At 35.9% G+C, this 23,296-nt stretch overlaps 1 protein-coding gene across 2 annotated transcripts in view; it reads left to right on the forward strand.

Annotated features, from left to right (window-relative positions):
* The window catches only part of BTBD8 (BTB domain containing 8), a 127,415-nt gene extending 104,491 nt beyond the window's left edge, over positions 1-22,924 (forward strand). Inside the window, exons 12-18 of one of the 2 annotated variants that reach the window (XM_060202068.1) lie at positions 549-678; positions 4,151-4,212; positions 9,769-10,486; positions 10,730-10,817; positions 12,729-12,868; positions 18,141-20,456; positions 21,720-22,924. In XM_060202068.1, the coding sequence (XP_060058051.1) occupies positions 549-678; positions 4,151-4,212; positions 9,769-10,486; positions 10,730-10,817; positions 12,729-12,868; positions 18,141-20,456; positions 21,720-22,189 (3,924 nt within the window). In that variant the 3' untranslated portion in view covers positions 22,190-22,924. The remainder of the gene's footprint in view (positions 1-548; positions 679-4,150; positions 4,213-9,768; positions 10,487-10,729; positions 10,818-12,728; positions 12,869-18,140; positions 20,457-21,719) is intronic. The other variant, XM_060202067.1, reaches the window with a different exon arrangement.
* The last annotated feature ends 372 nt before the right edge of the window (positions 22,925-23,296 follow it).

Raw genomic sequence — 23,296 nt, forward strand, 5'->3', positions numbered from 1 at the left:
TTATAGGAATATTTTTTAGAATTTGAAATCATCAGCATTTTTTATTTTTATAATATATCAAATATGTGTCAATTCCTTTTTTATTTAGGGAAAATCATGTTTGAAGTTGGATTGTGGAGGAAAAGCAAAATTAAAGTATTATTCATTTTAAATACAGTTAGTGATAATCAAGTTAGTTGCAAATTCTTGACATTTTATACTTGTTCTATAGGAATGATAAAAAGTGATTATATTCATTACTTTTACTTAAGGTATCTGACTTTGTAAAGTCATAGTTGGTTTGAAAGGCTGTGGGAGGTAATCATTTAACAGCCATTGGTGGTTTAAAATAGTGTCTGGCTGAAAGGATAAGGTTTAACTTCATGTTTACCATAAAATGTTAATCTTGAAGAGTTAAACCTTCTTAAATAACATGTACTGTGTGATCTTAAAAATCTAAGTGATGACATCATTGATCTAGCTTACGAGTAAGTAGATTCGGAAAGGAATAATGACTGGTTGCTATGACAATGTGGCTCACCAGCTGCTGATTTGTTGCTTGAACACAGGGTTTTACGTGCAAGATTCAGGCTCTGCGTGATAAGCTGTGGGTCTTCCTGGTTCAGTCTTTCTATGCTGTTCGTCACACAGAAAGCTGGAAGCTGATGAGCACAGATGACCAGCAGAAAATTCAAGCAGGTATGTCAGCCTTGAGATTTTTCTTTTTGACTCTTATGGTCTTTGTGACAAGAGATATTGCGAGGACATTCTAGGAAGTGGAAGAAATAATGTTGCTGTGTTCAGCAAATACCTGCTAACTGAAACTAGTGATAGTATATTTAGGCAGTTTTAACGAATCATGCTTTCTGCTGTTCATAGAAAATGAAACTCACTTCCTTTATATAAATAATTAGGTATCAGTTTGTAATCCTGCTGTATGTTAGCAGCAGTGTTCCAGCCAAATTTGCTTAAAAGCATCCTGTAAAGAGAAAAAAAAAAAAAATAGAGAAAAATGTAATCCACAGAACAAATTTCCAAACATACTTTCTCTCCCTTTTGAAATGTGTACAGCTTTGCTATCTTTTGCATAAGATACCCTTTCTTGCGGTTTTGCCTAGATTAGATAGCTTTTTTTCCACAATTGATTGGTTCAGTGATACGGTGTGTGCTATTGCGGAGTGTCCCTCAGGAGCCGCACAATGGTCTCTTGACACTTAATAGGTACCATTTGAAACATTAGTATTAAACAAAAAAAATGTATATTGCTCAGAATGTGTGTTTTTTTCAAAACATTAAAATAAAAATGTAAAGGTATGGAACTAAAAATGGCTTCATGACTGTTTTGGGGTTGAAGCAGGTACCTTAGGAAAAATATTGGCAGATTCTGGTACACTTCTGAAAACATTTTAAGTTGAAACTGTATTTTGCAAACGCTTTTTTATGACAGGACACAGAAGCTGTATGTAATATAAATATGTTGATAGTGAATGTATCTGCCAAATTCTATAGTGATAGAGTCAGAGTATGATTTGCTGTGTCTTGCATTAAAAGCATAACCTGATAGTGTGGTTGGATGTGATCTAAAAAGCACTTTTCAAAGAATTCCAACAAAATAGGAAATCAGCAAAATCATTTAACATAATTCATGTAAGTGGTCTTTAGAATTTGGAATTTTTTTTCTTGTGACAGTCTCTGTACTTATCTTTAAATGACAGCTTATCTTTACTATAATATCTGGACAGTGTGAAGAAGTAAGATCAGCCTGCGATGAGGTGTCATTCAACTCTCTTATGAGTGGAAGTAAACTTCTTCATTTTAGAGGTTTTCATAGCTAAATTGGGTCCCAGTGTTTTTACATTAATTCTTAAAAGTGCCAATTAAAAGCACATGTGAATGAATGTACTTATGTATATGCATATATTCAAAATGTTATTGATAACCCAGTTAGTTGTCAAAAATAACTTTTATATCTACCACCATGTCAATTTGGTAATGATTTTTATCTTAAATATGTTGAATTATACTGAGTCCTAACATACATAGTTGCAGCATTAAGTATCCATAGATATCAAAGTGATTCTAGGTTTTTATTGTTAGAACATTTTTAATGTTCTAGGTGAGTTGCTGATCCTTAGGAGATTTTTTAAAAATTATTTTTCTTGTATAATATTATGCAAAGTTGCTTACTTATAGTAAATCAGTCTTTATTATGCTATTTTTAGGATTCTGCTTGTCCTACTGCACAGAATCTAGGTAACAGAGATAGTAGAATGTGAAATAAAAGTTAAAAATACTTTTCATTAGATATTTTAATAAGAATTAAATAAATTGGGGTTCTATATATTTCTTCACTATATTTTTTTTAAAAATCCCACTATCTTCAAGAGATAAAAATATATCTACATAGACCTGTACATAGAACTTTATTTATTTATTTATTTATTTATTTATTTATTTTGGAATTGTCTATTTTATTATTTATTTATTTACTTATTTATTTTACCAGAACACTGCTTTTTTAAAAATTTATTTAAGAAAGGATTAATTAACAAAACCATAGGGTAGGAGGGGTACAACTCCACACAATTCCCACCACCCAATCTCCATATCCCACCCCCTCCCCTGATAGCTTTCCCATTCTCCATCCCTCTGGGAGCATGGACCCAGGGTCATTGTGGGTTGCAGAAGGTAGAAGGTCTGGCTTCTGTAATTGCTTCCCCCCTGAACATGGGCTTTGACTGGTCGGTCCATACTCCCAGTCTGCCTCTCTCTTTCCCTAGTAGGGTGTGTCTCTGGGGAAGCTGAGCTCCAGGACACATTGGTGGGGTCTTCAATCCAGGGAAGCCTGGCCAGCATCCTGATGGCATCTGGAACCTGGTGACTGAAAAGAGAGTTAACATACGAAGCCAAACAAATTGTTGAGCAATCATGGACCCAAAGCTTGGAATAGTGGAGAGGAAGTGTTAGGGAGGTACTCACTGCAAACTATAGTGTACTTCTGCTTTCAGGTATATGTTTCACAGTAGTTTATGGATACGTGTGAAGATATGCTCTCTCTCACAGAAACTGGTATATATCTAGGTTTTGGGACTTTGTTAGAAAGTGAACCACCTGAGATGAAATTAGAGTATACTATGAAAGGAAAGGTCTCACCCGAGTAATGAAGCTGAAGGGTTGTCATTCCACACGTGAAGTCTCTGGACACAGTCTGAAGTGAAGCATGTTGAGGTGGCAATCGTTGCGTTGGTTAGGTTGTGATCGGCAGATGCAACATTATTTGATATGGATTGGGAGAGGCATACGGGAAAGTGGGCCCTATCCAAGGGCTCCAGGACTGGGGGAAGCAGGGGCTCTATAGTGGAGATGTGAGGTTCCTGCTGCCTTAGGGTTCAAGAAGACAATCGATAGTTAATGTTATCATCACATTATTTGGTAATTGGGTTAACTTTGAAAAGTCCTTTTGTTAGGGTTTGCTGTACAGTACCCAGTATCTTGTATATAGCTGTGCTACATAGAACTTTAATCCCACTATACTTATATTATTTTCATTTTCTACTTGGAGTACATATATATGAATTCTCCATTGATTTTCATATCTTCATAATCCATATATGAAATTTTAGGTAGTTATAAAAATTACATGGGTTTGAACATGGCTTATTATTTTCAACAGATCCGTATTTTCTTTTTCTGTTCTTCCCTTCTCAGCATAGATCTATAAAACCAGAAAGTGTTTAGAGTTAATTTTAAGAGAGTATTCTACATTTTTAGGCTAAAAATTTTCTATTTGGAACATTGTAAGACATTATACTTACTACAAACTGTACATTTTTTAAATGTCCAACTAAATGAAATAATATATTTATGAAATCCAACAACTTGAGAAAATTCTGGGTTTTATAAAGGTATGAATCTTCTTAGGAGAGTGTACATTTCTTATTTACTAAGTTTAATAGCATAAGATCCACAGGAAACAGGAAAAAAAATGAAAACTAGGTTCTTTTTTAAAATTCTGAAATGTAATGGAATTATTTATGTATACCCATTTTATTTCAGTTTTTAACAAATTCCATGAAATACAAACTTCTCTGATAGTACACTATTTTCCATATACTTCTATAGTAATAGTGGTGTTCCTATAAAAATAAATTGCTTTTTTTCTTTTCAACAGCTGCATTTGACAAAGGTGATGATCGAAGACTTGGCAAAAAGCCCATTTTGAGTAGCTCTCAGGTAAACCTTTGAAGTTTAAAGGCTTTAGACTTTAAAGTTGTGTAGGGCCAAATGAAAAAATGTAATTTGGTTTTATTATTTTATAATTCAGAATACTATGAAATAATCGTTGTTATGTTAAACATCTCATAAACTTTAAATGATGTGAATTTTTTTTATTTTTGAGAGAAATGCAGAGACAGACAGAGAAAAACACCAGAGCGCATGATGTGAATTTTTAATCCCTTTATTTAAAGGGGGACTAATGGTTTATAGTATAGTTGTAGACACATGGATATGATTTCTCATCTTCCCAAGACACCCTCACCCACAACGTAGGTCCTTTCCCACCAAATGACGTGAATTCTTATGTCTGCCTAGCATAGGAAGATAGATATTGTCTAATTTTTTTATTTCCATGAAAACCTTCTTGGTAGCCAAAATATTGGAGCCATTCCAGCAGGTCAGAATTTGTCTAGAATTCTAGACCTCATTCAATCTTATTTTTCTAATTAACCTACTTCTTACAAAGGAAGATTTCAGTTGTCCTAGTTTTTCTTATACAAAGATTTAAAATCATATATTGTAATTTTGTTTGAAAAGGCTATTTGCATCAAGAGTGCAGTAGTATTTAACTTTAAAAGTTATTTTGTATAATTAAATGTGGTATCTAAGGTATTCAAAGCCTATTTCCATATGGTGACTCAGAGGTAGAACACAGGACTTGCATGTATGAGGTCCTGAGTTCTATCCTTGGCACTGCATATGCCAGAGTGATGCTTTAGTTCCTTCTCTCTCTCTCCCTCTCTCTCTCTCTGTCTCTCTCTCGTTAAGTAAAGACATATAGTAAAATATTCAAAGTCCTAGTAAACAGAATGGTGGTTGCCCGAGGCTGGGGAATAAGATAAAGGTGAACTGTTGCTCAGTAGGTATAGGGGGTTAGTTTTTTTAATATGTATTTATTCCCTTTTGTTGCCCTTGTTATTTTATTGTTGTAGTTATTATTGTTCTTGTTGGATAGGACAGAGACAAATGGAGAGAGGAAGGGAAGACAGAGGGGGAAAGAAAGAGACACTTGCAGACCTGCTTCACCGCCTGTGAAGCGACTCCCCTGCAGGTGGGGAGTTGGGGGCTCAATCGGGGACTCTTATGCCAGTCCTTGTGCTTTGTACCACCTACGCTTTTACCCGCTGTGCTACTGCCCAACTCCCAGAGTTTTAGTTTTGTATGATGAAAGTACTCTGGAGAGTTTTGTACAGGGTGCGCATAGTGAAAACATTATTTTATTGGTCATTTAAAAAAAGATAGTAATTTTTTTTTACTACATTGCACATATAGAATGAATTGCTTGGTATATTAGTTATAACTTAAATTATAAATATTCCTTCGGATGTCACTAAGGATAGTTATAGTCCAAATTAATGCACTAGTGGTTGCTTAATCATGTATATTAAGTACAGAATTCTATTTAGTAAGTGTATTACAATAACATGGAGCTAGTACACTGAGAATTCTTGCTTGAAATGAAAAGAACACATTGCCTTTGCAAAATTAAGATCTTTCCTTCTCATCGGCCTGTAGATAAGAACTGACACAGCCCCCAAGTCACAGCACAGTTCTCATGGCTTGAGGCAAAGGTCAAGTTCCAAGAAACTGGGATGCTGGAACCTTTTGCCAGTAAATTTCCTAAGACTATATCCCAAATTTATACCGCAAAACTACTAGCTCCATCATTGTCTACTCTGAGAACAGCTATTATCAGATAAATTTGAGAACTTCTATATACAATAACCCCATCCACTTTCTTCTTAGAGAATGATTGATGCTGTACATTAACATTTTTTTCTAGATAGAGGGACAGAGAGAGAGAGAGAGTGAAAAAATACTATAGCACTGAAGCTTCCTTCAGTGTGGGTGGGAAGGGGCTTGAACCTGTATCACACACTTGACAAAGCAGCATCCTATCCAAAATGAGCTATTTCACCAGTCGTGTACCTTAGCATCTTAATACTTCAGAGAAACAGTAGAGTTAACTAAAACAAAGAGAGAGAGAGAGAAAGGAAGGTAGGAAGGAAGGAAGGAAGGAAGGAAAAAAGAAAGAAAGAAAGAAAGAAAGAAAGAAAGAAAGAAAGAAAGAAAGAAAGAAAGAGAAAGAGAGAAAGGAAGGAAGGGAAAGAAAGAAAGGAAGGAAAGAAAGGAAGGAAAGAAAGGGAAAGAAAGAGAAAAAAGGAAAGAAAGAAAGAAAAGAGAGAAAGGAAGAAAGGCTTTAGACTTACATTTTACCTAGATGTTTAACTGGGGATCACTAATAAGACTCCCTGGCTCAACCCTTTTTAAGTATAGTATATCGTTTCAGAGAACATACTCTAAGAAATGGTATACTAAGACTTTTTTCTATGTAAAAGTTCAGTGTGTGTGTGTGTGTGTGTGTGTGTGTGTGTGTGTGTGTGTGTTAAGGCCCCCAGAAATTAAACCTATCTGGTTTTTTTTTCATATTCTGCTATCTGTTATCTGACAGACTTTTCCTCTTTCCTTGCCTTATAGCAAAAAAGAACAAAGTCTCACTGCTCTAACTTATCTTCTTGTATTTTAGGCTATCCAAGGGCTAACTGGTAACCACAATAGGAAGGAAACACAAAAGGCCATATAATGAAATGAGTGTTCGACAAAGAATAATAAGAGTTCAAGTCTTGACTTCACATATATATTACTTGTTTCATCTTAAGAGTCTTATTCTGCTTATCTGTAATATAGAATAATAAAATTAGCAGGCTAATCAGAAAATTGAGCTAAGTAATGTATATGCAATTATTCTTTATGTAGTAAGCAGTCAGGTAGTGTTATCTTCCAAAGATAAATTAGCTGTTCTGTAAGTAAAAAGGCAGAGAGAAATTTTTAAGGAGAAAGCTGCTACTGAAATATTTATGGCCACAATTATATAATATCTGTAATTTGTGTCAAAATAAAATGGGGGTAGTTATAAATGAAATAAAACTGAAGAAGAATCAATCATTGTTAAAGCTATACAATAGGCTCATAGGAATTCTTCAGTCTTATTTTGATTTATTTAAATTTTCCTCTAATGAAAAGATTATTTTTATTTTATTTTAAATTAGCTTTATTTATTTATTGGATAGAAACTCAGAAATTGAGAGGGGAGGGATAGATAGAGGGGGAGAGAGACAGAAAGACACCTACAGCCCTGCTTTACCCCCACAGGTAGGGAAGATTATTTTTTTTAAAGTCCTAGTATTAGAGCCAAAAAGGTGTCTACAAGAAATGCTTTAAAGGAATACTCTATTTTTCTCACTCTTGTCAGGAGTATGTGATGACTATCTCCATTGGCTATTTGAATATAGGAAGTAAACTTTGTAGATGTAAGAGACTGTCCAGATATGTGTGTGTATTGAATCCTTATCGTGCTATATAATTTTAATGTGAAATTTCAAAGGAATGTCATAATCCCATATAGCACATAGATACTACCCAGAGCATAATAGTTTAAAATACACTCAAGGGTACAGTAAATGAAGGTCAAAGGTGTGTGTGTGTTTGTGTGTTTATTTACTACCTATATTATTGCTGGAACCCAGTGCCTATTTAGCATTACTATTCCCAGTGGCGGCTTTTTTCTTGTTCTTTTTTTTTTTTTTTTTTTTCAGTAGAGGCTTAGAGACAGTGATAGAAAGGAATAAACAGAGAAGTATGGATGGATGCCTGCAGTACTGCTTCAGTGCTTGTGAGGCTTCTCTGAAAATAGGGGTCATGGGCTTGGTAATGTGTGCATTCTATTGAATAAGCCATCACCAGGGTCTTTTTTTTTTTTTTAGAGAAAGATGTATGTATACATGTGTTTAGATGTTTAGAGAGGACCAGAGCACCACACTGGCACATGCACATGAACTTGGGTCCTCATTATTTTAAGTCCAGTACTCTAACCACTGCACCACCTTATGGACCACACATCAGGTCAGTTTTAAGTGTGGGAAGAGGTGTAAAACCACACGTTTACCTGGTTTGGGGTATTAAAAATAAAAATGTTATTTTTGAGCTAAGATTTGATCCAGAAAACAGAAAGGACGACTGAGTCTATTTGAACTTTACAAATGTTGTAGAACCATAGAACACTTCACTGAAAAGGGTCAGTCGCTACCTGCTAAAGATGCATAGTCGGAAACACAGACATGGTTTTCATTTTTTTTATTATGACCGTGACAGAGAAATGGGGGCCGAGGTGAGAGAAAGAGAGACGCTAGCACCTATTCGACTGCTGGTGAAGATTCCCCTTGCAGGTGCAAACTGAGGGCTGGAACTTGGGTACTCATGCATGGTAAATTCTGTGCTTTACTGATTGCACCACTGGTCCAGCCCCCAAAATAAAGATGTTAATGACTTTTTCTTTCTTTTGTGGTTCCTAGAGCTTCACTACTCTGGGCAGCTTTTTGAGATAGAAACAGACTTTTTAAATTTGGAATAAAGACTCTACTGAATGAGATATCTCCTGGTCAAGAAGTAAAGGCATCTTAAACCATAGAGAATTAAACCTTTTTTTTTTTTATAAAGAATCATTTATTTATTTTATGAGAAAGAAACTGCAAATGAGAGAGAACAGAACATCACAAGCCCTGTGCTCTATATCCTGATTGCAGATTAAAATCTGGGACTTGGGATAGGATGAAGAGAGAGTTTTGGGTGAAAATTATTATAGTGTCCCTCAAGTTGTACTATATATACTATAACCTGCTTAAAGTAAATCATGATTCAGTCAGTACATGATCTTAATTAAATCACATTCCTGCATTAATCCCCAGTTTCTTGCCTTAAAAATGGGAATAGCAGGGGACTGGGAAGTAGCACACCATATTAAGCACACATAATGCGAAGCTCAAGGACTCTGGCAACGATTCCAGTTTGAGCCCCAACTCCCCACCTACGGGGGGGAAGGGGAAGGGGAGGTCACTTCACAATCAGTAAAGCAGATCTGCAGGTGTCTTTCCCTCTTTCTATCACCCTCTCTCAATTTCTCTCTGTCCTATCCAATAAAATGGAAAAAATGGCCTGTAGGAGCAGTGGATTCGAAGTGCAGGCACCGAGCCCCAGTGATAACCCTGGAGGCAAAAAAAAAAAAAAAAAGGAAAGGAAAAGGAAAAAAGAAATGGGAATAGCAAAAGGAGCTATTATATAATTATTTCAAGGATTAAATGAGATTATGAAATTAGCTCAGAGCCTGGGGGTATGCCCTCAAAAAAACATTGGTTATTGTTTTCAAGTACTCAAAACAACCCGACACATTTAAAGATTCTTATCTACCTTAATTTTGTAAAATTAAGTAACATGCCTTTTTAAAACATAACACTAATTTTAAAGCTATATTTTAGATTTAAGTTAATGTAATTAAAGACACATTTGAAGCTTAAATCAAAATCACTGATGATAATTTAAATTTTGAATGGTTTAAAAATAATAATACTTTGCTATGTTGTTTTTTTTCCTATTTGAAAAGCTGGCTAATTAAAACAAAGTTATTACATGTCAGAAGCTTTAGTAAAGTTACTAAGTATTTTTTCTCCATTATAGCAGAGGAGACAATTTTCTGACTCTTGTGTAAAAAGTAAATCTTGGAAAGGAAGTAACAAGAAAGAGTGTGGGAGCTATCCCTCATCAAATCAGAGGATGAAATCTGATGGACTGGGAGCATCTGGACAAACACTAAATACTAATAAAAGCACTTTAAGCAAAACTCTGAAGAATGATGATTTAACAGAAAAGGGTGGTACAAAAATAGCACCTAGGATCACAAAGGAATTAAAAACTGAGGGAAAAAATATTTCTGGAAAGCCCAAAGCTATAATAAAGCCCAGAACAGAAAACAGTGATTATGCAAAGTCAGCAAACATGTCACCTAAACAAGTTGTGGAAAGATCAGCAGCAACAGTATCAGCAGCAGTAGCAAATGGACGGAAAAATTTATCAAATGGAAAAGCAGCCAGAAACCAGGAAGGGGAGATTACAGGTGCCAGACCTAAGGTACACACAGGAAACTTAAATATGCAAGCCAAAGCAAAACCCTTAAAGAAAGTGACAGGAAAAGATTTTTCATGTTTTAATACTGCAAGACCCTCCAGCAGATCTACAAGTTCAAGTATGGAATTCTTGACTTCTACTGAATGTCTGGAACTGCCAAAGGAAAATGGATCAATAGAGGAGAAGCCTTCTAGTCATAAACAATCACTTGGTGACTCCTCAGGACAAACAGTGAAAAATGATGTACAAAGTAGCAAATCTCCGATTGCAGGTGGGTTTTACTATTCTAATAGCCCATGGTGGTGGCTCCTAGGAAAAAGTGAACCTGCATTTGGGTTTTTATTTAGTTTCAGATGCCGGGAAGTATTTATGTATATGTATTCTTCAAACAGAGAAAACAGAGTTCTTTACACTGTAGCATTCAATGTGTATATACTACCTGGCCAGTGGATTTATATACAATTGTTACATATGTAGGATTCTAACTCTTAGCTCACTTATGCTTAATTTACAGTGATAAAATCTAGACCTCTTTCAAGAGTTGCCAATGGAACTTCCAATAGAAAAAATATTCATGAACAAGAAACTAATATAAATAACAAGTAAGTCTTCATTGTTGTACTTTTGTATTAGCTTTTCTGAAAGTTAACTATATACTGATTTCTAGCTGATTATTTTTTCAAGGTTTTTTTTTTTTAGAGTTAATAGTGGCTTACAAAATTATAAGATTACAGGGTATAGCTTTATACCACACCCACTACCAAAGTTCTGTGTCCCTAATGTCCCAGGAATAACACCGTAGTTCTCACAAAGTCTTAGAGACATTTGTTTACACCTTTTGTTGTTGTTGTTGTCACTTATTTGTTGCAAGCTTGTGTGTTTGAATTCACTCGATTCCACATATGAGAGAAACCATCCCTTACCTCTTATTTCATAAAGCATAATCATCTCCTGTTCCATCTATTTTGTCCCAAAGAACACAATATCCTTTTTAGGTTGGTTAGCATTTCATGGAGTATTTAACCCATAACTTCTTTATCCAGTCATCTGTTGATGGGCACTTAGGCTGCTCCCACTCTTTGGCTGTTGTGAATAATGTTAGCTAGATGTTTTAAACAGTTTTTCTCCTCCCTTAGAAAATTTAGTTAATTTGCACAATACTATTTTTAAAAAGGTTTATTTATTATCATGAGTGAGAATGTGCATATGCAATACCAGGGATTGAAGCCAAGGCCTTGTTGTACCTGCTGAGCTACCTCTCCTACTGTACACACTTTTTCTTATATGTCAGAGAAGTTAGTAGGGCCAGTCAAGATGATTCAATGATAAGAGAATTTGTTTCATATGTATAGATCCAGGAGGACTCAGTCCTGACATGAGAGCACCAAAGATGTAAAATGGATAGTGAAAAAGTACTTTGCTTCCCCTCTCTCTTTTACTGTCTATCAGAAAAATATTAGATAAATATTAGACAAGGGAGGTTGCTCAAGACCTTGAGTTCATCCCTGGCATCATGTTTAAAAAAAAAAAAAAAAGAAAAGAAGTTATGGGTGGAGGAGACAGCATATGGTTATGCAAACCAACTCAGTCCTGAGGTTCCCAGGTCCCAGGTTCAGTCGCCCACACCACCATAACCCAGAGCTGATCAGTGCTCTGGAAAAAGAGAAAGAAAGAAAGAGAGAGAGAGAATGAGAATGAAAATGAAAGAGGGAGGGAGGGAGGAAGAAAGAAGTTACCTTAATCAAAGTAGTGGTTGATAAAGAATGATAAGAGGGATACTTGTCCACTTGGTCGTATATTGCTTTCTCATGCTTGAGCTACAGTCTTATAAATGTATAGACATGTGAGCATAAATTTCTGTTGTTTAGAAAGGGCATATAGGGGAGTTGGGCAGTAGTGCAGTGGGTTAAGCGCAGATGGCGCAAAGCACAAGGACCAGCATAAGTTTGAGTCCCCGGTTCCCTACCTGCAGGGGAATCGCTTCACAAGCAGTGAAGCAGGTCTGCAGGTGTCTATCTTTCTCTCCTCTTCTCTGTCTCCCCTTCTCTCTCGGTTTCTCTCCATCCTATCCAACAACGACGACATCAATAACTACAACAATAAAACAACAAGGGCAAGAAAAGGGAAGAAAGAAAGAAAGAAAGAAAGAAAGAAAGAAAGAAAGAAAGAAAGAAGGAAAGAAAGAGCATATAGTTTTGTATTTCATTGAGAAAAATATTTTTGTAACTTTTTAATTTTTTTTAATTGTCTTTATTATTGGATAGAGACAGCAGAATTGAGAGGGGAGGAGAAGGTAGAGAGGAAGAGAGACAGCTGCATCCCTGCTTCACCACTTGTGAAGCTTTCCCCTGCAGGTGGGGACTGGGGGTTCAAACCTGGGCCCTTGCACATTGTAACATGTGTGCTCAACCAGGTGTGCCACCACCTGGCCCCGAGAAAAATATTTTTGTATGGGTCTGTTAAAAGGTTATCTTTTGGAGTCTCTTATACTAAATGCAAATCATTTTTATTAGTGCGCCAAAGAAGGTTGCTAGCAAAGGCTATGGTGAACCTGTACCACAGGCAATTTTAAAGAAAAGAGGAAATGGAAGTGGGTGTGCCACAGTCCAGCAGAGGGCAAAGAATGGTCCATCTAATCTTGTGAAAATTCAAGGTAAGGCTGAAATATCCTGGGTATTACTTCCTTGTTTAAATTGAATAAGCTGTACTCCAATTTGAAATTTAGCTGCAAATTATCAACTATAGATGGTTTCAAGAAGTTTACATTTGTTTCATATAAAATTTTATGCTTTTTGGACAAGTATTTGGTATTTCAGGGTTTGAATTTGTGAGAGAAATGATTAGATCACTAACTTATTTGCATTTCTAGTTCTTTTGTATAATATCCCCGTGGCTCTTTAAAGTTAGTCTAATAACTTGTAATTCTATCTGCAAATCTAGTGCTGTGGAACTCTTTAAAAATAATAGTATAGGGACCAGGTGGTGGCACACCTGGTAGAGCATACATATTACAATGTGCTAGGGCCCAGGGTTTGAGCCCCCAGCCCTCAGTTGATGGGGAAAGCTTTTCATATGGTAAAGCAGGGCAGCAGGTGTCTCTCTCTCCCTCTTTATCTCCCCCCTATTCTCTCGATTTCTGATGGTCTATATCCAATAAATAAATAGAGATAATTTTTTAATTCTACATAAAATAATAGTATAGAGAGCTGTAAGTTGTAAAGAGAGTCTTTTCCCTCTGAATTCTGTGCTGTCTCATGTTTCTCCATTCCTAAAAAAAGAAAAGAGAATTGATTGTATTCCATAAATTCTTTGCTAAATAATATATTTTAAAAATTAATCTTCAGGAGCCAGAAGGTGGCACACCTGGTTAAGCACAAACACTACAGTGTACAAAGACCCAGGTTCCAGCCCCTGGTGAAGTAGAGCTACAGGTATCTTTCTGTCTGTCTCTCTCTCTTATCTCCCCCCCCCCTCAATTCTCTCTGTCTGTCCAACAATAAATAAGTTAATCAATGGGGTTTACAGTTAACAATATTTATATACTTTTCCCATATTTGGGAGCTACTCTCTTCCCTGATCCAGCTTTCTAGTAATTTTTCCAATTATGACACCATCTCCCCAGATAATAACTTGGGTCCATCTGGATATTAGATGTCAGGCTCAGGCAAAAACTAGTAAGGTCATGGGACCCTTGGAATAGACCTAAAATTGACCTAAAATAACTTTTTCCAAAACGGAGACCCCAAATCTTCATCTGCAGTACTCTTGCCTTTAGGTTCATGATTAGTCAACAATTTGTTCTTCTTTACATCTTAACTCTTTTTCAGCCACTGGGTTCCAGATGCTACCATGATGCCAACTGGACTTCCCTGGGCAGACCACCCCATCAGTGTGTCCTGGAGCCTCACCTCCCCAGATCCCTGTCCCACTAGGGAAAGAGACAGGCTGGGAGTATGGATCAACCTGTCAGTGCCCATGTTCAGTGTAGAAACAATTACAGAAGCCAGACCTTCCACCTTCTACACCCCATAATGATCCTAGGTCCATACTCCCAGAGGGATAAAAAATAGGGAAGCTATCAAGGGAGGGGATGGGATACCGAGTTCTGGTAGTGGAAACTGTGTGGAATTGAATCCCTCTTATCCTATGGTCTTGTCAATATTTCCAGTTTATAAATAAAAATTAATGAATAAATAAGTTAAAAAATAAATAAATAAAAATAGGGAGTCGGACGGTAACACATCGGGTAAGCACATGTGGTGCAGAGTGCAAGGACTGGTGTTAAGGATCCCAGTTAGAGCCCCTGGCTCCCCACCTGCAGGGGAGTTGCTTCACAGGCGGTGAAGCAGGTCTGCAGGTGTCTGTCTTTCTCTCCCCCTCTCTGTCTTCCCCTCCTCTCTCCATTTCTCTGTCCTATCTAACAATAATGACATCAATAACAACATAAATAAAATAAATAATAAAAATAAAATGAATCTTCATTGCTCACTTTGGTAGCACATACACTAAAAATGAATTTGTTTTATACCATAAGTATTTACATAATAACAATTTGTAAAATATTTTTTCAGTTCTCTTTTTACCTTTTTTTTAAAAAAATTTTTTATTATCTTTATTTATTGGATAGAGACAGCTAGAAATTGAGAGGGAAGGGGAAGATAGAGAGGGAGAGAGTGGTCCAGGAGGAGGCACAGTGGATAAAGTATTGGACTCTCGGGCGTGAGGTTCTGAGTTTGATCCCCATCAGCACATGTACCAGAGTGATGTCTGGTTCTTTCTCTCCTCCTATCTTTCTTATTAATAAATAAATAAAATATTTCTAAAAAACAGAGAGGGAGAGAGACAGAAATATACCTGCAGCCTACTTCACCACTTGCAAAGCTTCTACCCTGCAGATGGGAACCAGGGGTTCAAACCTGGGTCCTTGCATACTATAATGTGTTCACTCAACCGGGTGCACCACCACACAGCCCCTACCTCTTTTTTTCATTAGTGATTTAACAGTGATTGACAAGACTGTAGGATAAGAGAAGTTCATTTCCACAGAATACCCACCAGTAGAGCTCCATATTCCATCCTCTCCACTGGAAGTTTCCTTATTCTTTAGCCTTTTGGGAGTATGAAACAAAGATCTTTATGGGGTGCAGAAGGTGGAAGGTCTGGCTTCTGTATGTGCTTCTCCGCTGAACAGGGATATTGACAGGTCAATCCATACCCCCAGCCTGTTTCCATCTTTCCTTGATGGGATAGGACTCAGGAGGGACGGGAGTTCTAGGACACATTGGTGAGGTCTTCTGCCCAGGGAAATCAGGTTGGCATCGTGGTAGCATCTGCAACTTGGTGGCTGAAAAGCATTAAGATATAAAGCAGAACAAACTGTTTAGTAATCAGGAACTTAAAGGTAAGAATAGAGCAGATGGAACTAAGGGTCTTTATGTGGGGAGAAGCTAGGCAGTCTTATCTTAGTTATATTCCAAGGGGCCTGTGACTTTACTAACTTTTTGCCTGAGCCTGACAGCTAACATATAGGTGGGCTAAGACTGGGAAGATGGTGTCAGAGTTGAGAATAGGACTAGAAAGCTGGATCAGGGCAGAGAGTAGCTCCCAGATATGGGGAAAGTATATAAATACCATTAACTGTAAACCCCGTTGATCTGACCTAGGGGCCATGTCTATTCATATTTAGCACAGGAGCCTGTGTAACCTCTGCATCCCTGTCAGTTTGAGCTTGCAGTCCATATTCACAGCTAGGAACATTCTAGGCTGAACTCATTTCAGTACCAATGTTCCTCAAATAGCAGAGTTGTTGACCCAGCCTCCCTGGAGAGTGAGGCAGTCCTATCATTGTTCTACATTGAAGGCAAGATCATGTAGAATTTTTGGCCTTTTCTTTTTTATTTATTTTATTTTTAATTTTTATTTATTTTTATTATTGCATAGAGACAGAGAGAAGTTGGAGGGAAAGAGAAAGAAAAACACCTATAGCCCTGCTTAACCACTTGTGAAGCTTTCCCCCTGCAGGTGGGGACCAGGGGTTTGAACTTGGGTCCTTGTGCACTGTAATGTGTGTGCTTAACCATGTGTGCCACCACCTGGTCCCCCAGTTTTTTGCCTTTTTTTTTTATAGTGGCTCATAAAACTATAAAATTACAAGGTATAGTTACACACTGCATCCATCACCAAATTTCTGTGCCCCCACATTCTCAACAGTACCCACTATAGTTCTTATCAAATCTTGCAAGGTCATGTGTTTCAATTCTTTAGATTTCACTTATGAACAAAAATCATTCAGTATTTGTTTCTCACTTCTTTACTTACTTCACTAAGGAAGTCACCTCTAGTTCATTCATTTCATCCTGAATGACACAATATTACCTTTTTATTTTTTTCTAGCCACTTATAAAATCCTAAAATCAACTTCAAATTAAATAATCAGAAAGCAAACAAAAATAATACAGAAAAATCATTCATATTCTAGGAATAGCTAAATATTAAACACTTAAAATACTTGTTATTATGATATATTTAAACACTTAATGAAACAGTATCTTTTTGACCGGTATAAACAAATGAATTCCAAAATTAGTGCTTTTTCCTCTAGGAACCCATTTATTTCTTTTTTTTATTTATTTATTGGGGAATTAATGTTTTACATTCAACAGTAAATACAATAGTTTGTACATGCATAACATTCCCCAGTTTCCCAGTTAACAATACAACCCCCACTAGGTCCTCTGTCATCCTTCATGGACCTGTATTCTCCTCACCCACCCACCCCAGAGTCTTTTTCTTGGGTGCAGTATGCCAATTCCATTTCAGGTTCTACTTGTGTTTTTTTTTCTGACCTTGTTTTTCAACTTCTGCCTGAGAGTGAGATCATCCCATATTCATCCTTCAGTTTCTGACTTATTTCACTCAACATGATTTTTTCAAGGTCCATCCAAGATCGGCTGAAAACGGTGGAGTCTCCATTTTTTACAGCTGAGTAGTATTCCATTGTGTATATAGACCACAACTTGCTCAGCCACTCATCTGTTGTTGGACACCTGGGTTGCTTCCAGGTTTTGGCTATTAGAAATTGTGCTGCCAAGAACATATGTGTACACAGATCTTTTTGGATGGATGTGTTGGGTTCCTTAGGATATATCCCCAGGAGAAGAATTGCAGGGTCATAGGGTAGGTCCATTTGTAGCCTTCTGAGAGTTCTCCAGACTGTTCTCCACAGAGGTTGGACCAATTGACATTCCCACCAGCAGTGCAGGAGGGTTCCTTTGACCCCACACCCTCTCCAGCATTTGCTGCTGTTACCTTTTCTGATGTATGACATTCTCACAGGAGTGAAGTGGTATCTCATTTTTGTCTTTGTTTGCATTTCTCTGACAATCAGAGACTTGGAGCATCCATTTTAATTTCTAATGCATGTCCAAATTGTTAACCCTAATGAACTACAGTAATGATGACCTGGTTATGAGAAATAAATTACTTTTGTTCATGTTTGAGGGGGATTTTTTAATTTAGTACTTTTATTTTGTATTTATCTTGATATTTTACTCTCTAGCTATAAGGAACAGACTCTTATCCCCCTTAGACTTTGAAGATAAAATGCTTCTTGCTTTTCTGATATAAGAAAGTAAAATGTTTCCATCCCATATAAGTATGAAAAGTTAATTATGGCCTAAGGATAAAGGGTTTTTACTTGAGGAAGAGATATTATATTTTAATAATTTTCCTAATACATAGGAACAGTCCATTTGTATATGTAGTAGAAGAATATTTTATATAATTTACTGAGAGTTGGTTATTGCCTATCTGATTCTAGTTATATTGCCAATTTATTGTTTTATCCTAAAGTTACTTAAAAGCAGATTTTGAATTTTATTCATAAAATGAAAGGTGTATTATATTTTTTAATTTCATTTTCTTAGGATCCCAAGGAGAATCACCCAATTCAGTAAAATCTTCAGTCTCTTCAAGGCAGTCTGATGAAAATGTGACAAAATCAGACCATAGTACAACTACAGATAAACAAACACCTAAAAGGAAAAATGTTAAGCAAGGACAAACAACTTTATCTAAAGTTAATACAAAAATAGTGGCAGTACCCCAAAACTTAAATCAATCTAAGAAAGGTGAAATTTTGAATAATAAAGATTCAAAACGGAAAATGCTTCCTGGACAGGATATACAGAAGACTCAGTCTTCTCAAAGACTTTTGAAAAGTGAAACATCTGTTTTCCAAAAAAGCATGCTTCATAGTATAGAAGCTAATAACAACAAGGATAGTATTTCTGAACAGAATTCTCACAAATCCCTAATTAATCTCACTTCCAAAATCAGTAGTATGGAAGCACTCCAAATATGTAAATCTGACCCACAAAAGTCATTGAACAGTCAGGAAAAAGAAAAATTAGTGTTAGAACATCAAAATATTTCAAATCTAGATAAATCCATAAAACATGAACTGAAATCAGAGAAGAATTATTCAGATAAAAGTGAAGCAAAAAATTCTAATCACAAAGAAATGGATCATTGCAGCACAGCTGAAATACGTTGCCATTCTGATAGGAGTGATAATACAGATTCAAAATTTTATAGCGCTAGCAACCTAAATTCCATGATTTCAAGTCCAAATGAAAATTCCTTGAACTCAAATCAAATTTACAATTTAGATTCAAAAAAAGCAGATCAAATTAATTTTATTTCTGACAAAGAGAAACAAGTAGACAGAAATGATATAAGCAACAAAGCAGCCATTAAATGTGTGAAAGATGTTTTACCTTATGTTTCTGAAAGGACAAATGATATCTTAATTTCTGTTCAGGATGATAAAAAGGCTATAATTTATGTAGAAGAACAGACAATTCCTAGTCAATTGTCTGCTGACTCTGCTATGAAGGAAAACAAGTATGCTACAGCAGATTTAGATATTTCCTCCAAGTGCTTTTCAGAACAAGTATCAGGAAAAATTTCTCCTAAAGAAATGGAGACAACAGAAACTCCAGAGAGCCATGACATTCCATTCACGAATCACTGGAATCTGAGTACCGCTGGTATGCATCCAAGAGAGAGTCCTGAATCTGACACTGCCAGTGCTACTACATCCTCTGATGACATTAAGCCTAGATCTGAAGACTATGATGCTGGAGGGTCTCAGGATGACGATGGGTCAAATGACAGAGGTATTTCTAAATGTGGCACTATGCTGTGCCATGATTTTCTTGGGAGAAGTAGCAGTGATACCAGTACTCCTGAAGAATTAAAAATATATGATAGTAATTTAAGAATTGAAGTAAAAATGAAAAAACAAAGTAGTAATGATCTTTTCCACATCAATTCGACAAGTGATGATGAGATTCCCAGGAAAAGGCCAGAAATTTGGTCTCGAACAACAATCTTCCACCCTAGAGAAAAGGAAAATATCCCACGAGGCAGTGTCCAGTTTGCTCAGGAAGTAGATCAAGTTTCTTCCTCTGCAGATGAAACAGAAGATGAAAAGTCTGAAGCTGAAAATGTTACAGAAAATTTCTCTGTGTCTAACACAACACCTCAACAATTTCAGGGGATAATTAATTTAGCTTTTGAAGATGCAACTGAAAATGAGACTCGTGAATTTTCTGGATCTAAGAAATTTAAAAGGTCTGTTTTACTTTCGGTAGATGAATGTGAAGAACTAGGCTCTGATGAAGGGGAAGTCCACACTCCTTTTCAACCTTCTATAGATTGTCTTTCACCTTCTGATGTTTTTGATGGCATTATCCATGAGTATCATGGAGTGACCTGCTATCCCAGATACTCACAGGGAAACAATAGTAGTATCTTAGAATGTAAACAAGATAAAGGCAATGGTGTCTATAAAAATGAAAGCTCTCTCTTGGGTCTTAGTAATAACGACTCTTCACAAAAAGATAAACAGAGTGTTTTAGCCTCAGAAAGAAAGAACACAGTGGATGCCCTGTCTAATGGAGGAAGATATCTTCACCCGGAAGATAAAAAAGTGTATCATGGGAGTGTTGTGGATAATGACTGTCAGCGACATCACAAACTCTCAGAGAGTGACATAAAATCTCAAGAAAGACCGTGTCATTTGGAGCTTCATCAAAGAGAACCCAGTCCTGACATACCAAAGAACAGCGCTACAAAATCTCTAGACTCTGTTTGGAGTCAAGTTCTGCCTCAGGAAGGTCAAATTAAAGAGAGCCATTCTACAGCCACTGAAAAAGCTAGTATTGCTTTATCTGCAGGTAATGTACAGAACTAGAAATGATAAAGTCGTAAGAAATTAAATTCATAGAAATTTAGACTTGTGTGGCTCTAAATGCTATATTTTAGTTAGAATAATTAACAGATTTAAATTTTAAATGAAAACTTAAACTTCCTATAATATGAAATCTAGCTAGTTAACTATTGTTCATTAAAACACTAGTGAAAAGTTAACATCTATTAACATCTTGACTGGCCTACTAAGAGATTTTAACCTGAACAAATGAAGAGAAAAACTTAGTTTGCTATTATTTAGTTATTTATGTCTAATTTAACACAAGTTCTTTACTATTAGAAATTTTATTATACACTGTGTATGATTTATGGACTATGATAGTATATATCTAAGAGGGCTGTGCAATAATTATAGGAATATTAACTAAAAGTACGGAACTATTTTAAATAGATTATTATTACAGTTTATATACATTTTACAGAGATTCAACTTTCAGGATCACTATAATTCTATGCTAGAATTTTCAATTAAAAAGATAAATTTCCTAAAGGAGATTATATTTAGAAGCATTGTTAATAAATTTTTAAAAGCCCAGGTTTATTTCATATGTTTGGATAGTTTCTTGTCTGTTTTGTGTGTTTGCCTTCTTTATTACAGTATTTAAACTAATGACCTATGCTTATAATATGCAATAGTGGCTGGCCAAGTAACTATTGTATATCAAAACTAAGAAAAATGCTGATCAGTAATCCCTATTCGGCAAATTCACAAGAATAGGGAGCTCTTTAAAGTTGTGCTTTTTGTTTGTTTGTTTGTTTTGGTTGGTTGGTTGGTTGGTTGGTTTGTCCTTGCTTGCATCCTCCTTTGCATGTGCAATATAAAAATAAGATTTTAGATAAAATGTACTTATTCCCCTTTGGAACTGATTTACCTTAAAAATCACCATCAAATAATCATGTTTTTTTTTCTCTTTAAGTTTTTATTGTAGTGATTTAGATATATGTGCACATTCTATGTTCATGTTTAAATACTTTTTGTTCTCTGTATCACAAGTTTTCAAATTAAAGTATGTAGAATTAATGTTAGCTGCCTATGTTGGTTTTGCTGCTGAATATCTCTGAGTTTTTAACATAGAATAAAAATGCCTCAAAAATCTTGTCAATTTTGTTTAATAGTACTTTTCTCATTTTTGTATTTTTTAACTATTATGCTAGTATTATTCTACAAAGCTCTAAGGAGTACCAACATGTGCAATTTTTACATTGTGTAGTATTATGAATTATTTCAGGAGACATAGATGATTGTGACACACTGGCACAAACCTACATATCTGACCATCGGCCTTCAAAAACCCTCTCTCCAATATATGAGATGGATGTAATTGAAGCATTTGAGCAGAAATTGGAATCAGAAACACACCTTACAGGCATGGATTTTGAAGATAACCAACACTTTGCAAAACAGGATTGGACACTATTAAAACAACTACTGTCAGAACAGAATTCAAACTTAAATATTACAAATTCTGTTCCTGAAGACTTAAATTTGGCACAGTATCTAATCAATCAGACACTGCTGTTAGCACGAGACAGCTCAAAACCTCAGGGTAAAGCACATGTTGACACTTTAAACAGATGCAGTGAACTAACATCTCCACTTGAAGATTCCTCAGCAAGCATCACTATGGCTAGTTTTTCCTCTGAAGAATGTTCACCCCAAGGGGAATGGACAATTCTGGAACTGGAAACTCAGCATTAAAAAGACTAACACTTTGGAAAATTTTTAAGCTGCCAATCCTTTATTTTTTGATGTATGCATTATATCCATGTAACATCTGCATTAACCAGAGATAGACTATCCTTAATATTCAGGAGTCTTTCTAATTTATTGAGGTAGGCATAGTTCATTAATATGATACCGTATTAGAAAAGAATTGCTGGGGGTAGCAAGGACCATCTTAAGGATCCTGATTCGAAGGCGGTGAAGTAGGTCTGCAGGTGTCTATCTTTCTCTCCCCCTCTCTGTCTTCCCCTCCTCTCTCCATTTCTCTCTGTCTTATCCAGCAATGGATGACATCGTCAACAACAATTATAACCACAACAAGGCTACAACAAGGGCAACAAAAGGGAGGGGAGAATGGCCTCCAGGAACAGTGGATTCATGGTGTAGGCACTGAGCCCCAGCAATAACCCTAGAGGTAAAAATAAATAAATAAATAAATAAATAAATAAATAGTAAATAAATTAATTAAAAATTAAAAAAAAGAATTGCCTTTCTAAAATTTTTAGCATGTTTCTGTGGTTATTAGAGGAATTAGGAGAATTGTATGAAAAACTTAATTCAGTTTTCCTTTTCTAACCGGTCCTTTGTTCACTTGCTTTTCATTCAAGAGTTTAAAATGTGAATGTACAAGTAGATCAATTATTTTATTTTTTGCTCTGCCTATGGTAACATAGTAATTTAATAATAAAAAACTTAATGTGCTTGTGTCAATTTATGTAAACTTAATCTGGGAATAATGTTGGTTGGTGTGGTTGAAGCTGATAGATGAATATTAGAAAAATATTACTTTTCCAGCAGTTCAGACCTAGGAAATTGTGGACTAGATGCATCTCCAGTTTCAGTTACTTTGTTTATAAAACAGAGAAATGGAGCCCTCTGTAATCCTGTTTTTGGAATATATCCAGAGGCATCTGCCCTTATTCAAAGGAAGTAGGAAAGCTGTCCATCTGTTTCATCTACATAGACTCCTTTTATCTTTCTTAATTTTTTATTTCATGTTAGATATTTAAAACTGTATCCACTAAAAATCTGCATTAAATATTAATTTGAAACATTATAACAAACAGTTGAGTTAAATTGTCT

This window comes from Erinaceus europaeus, chromosome 11 (assembly GCF_950295315.1).
Source record: "Erinaceus europaeus chromosome 11, mEriEur2.1, whole genome shotgun sequence".
Lineage (NCBI taxonomy): Eukaryota > Metazoa > Chordata > Mammalia > Eulipotyphla > Erinaceidae > Erinaceus > Erinaceus europaeus.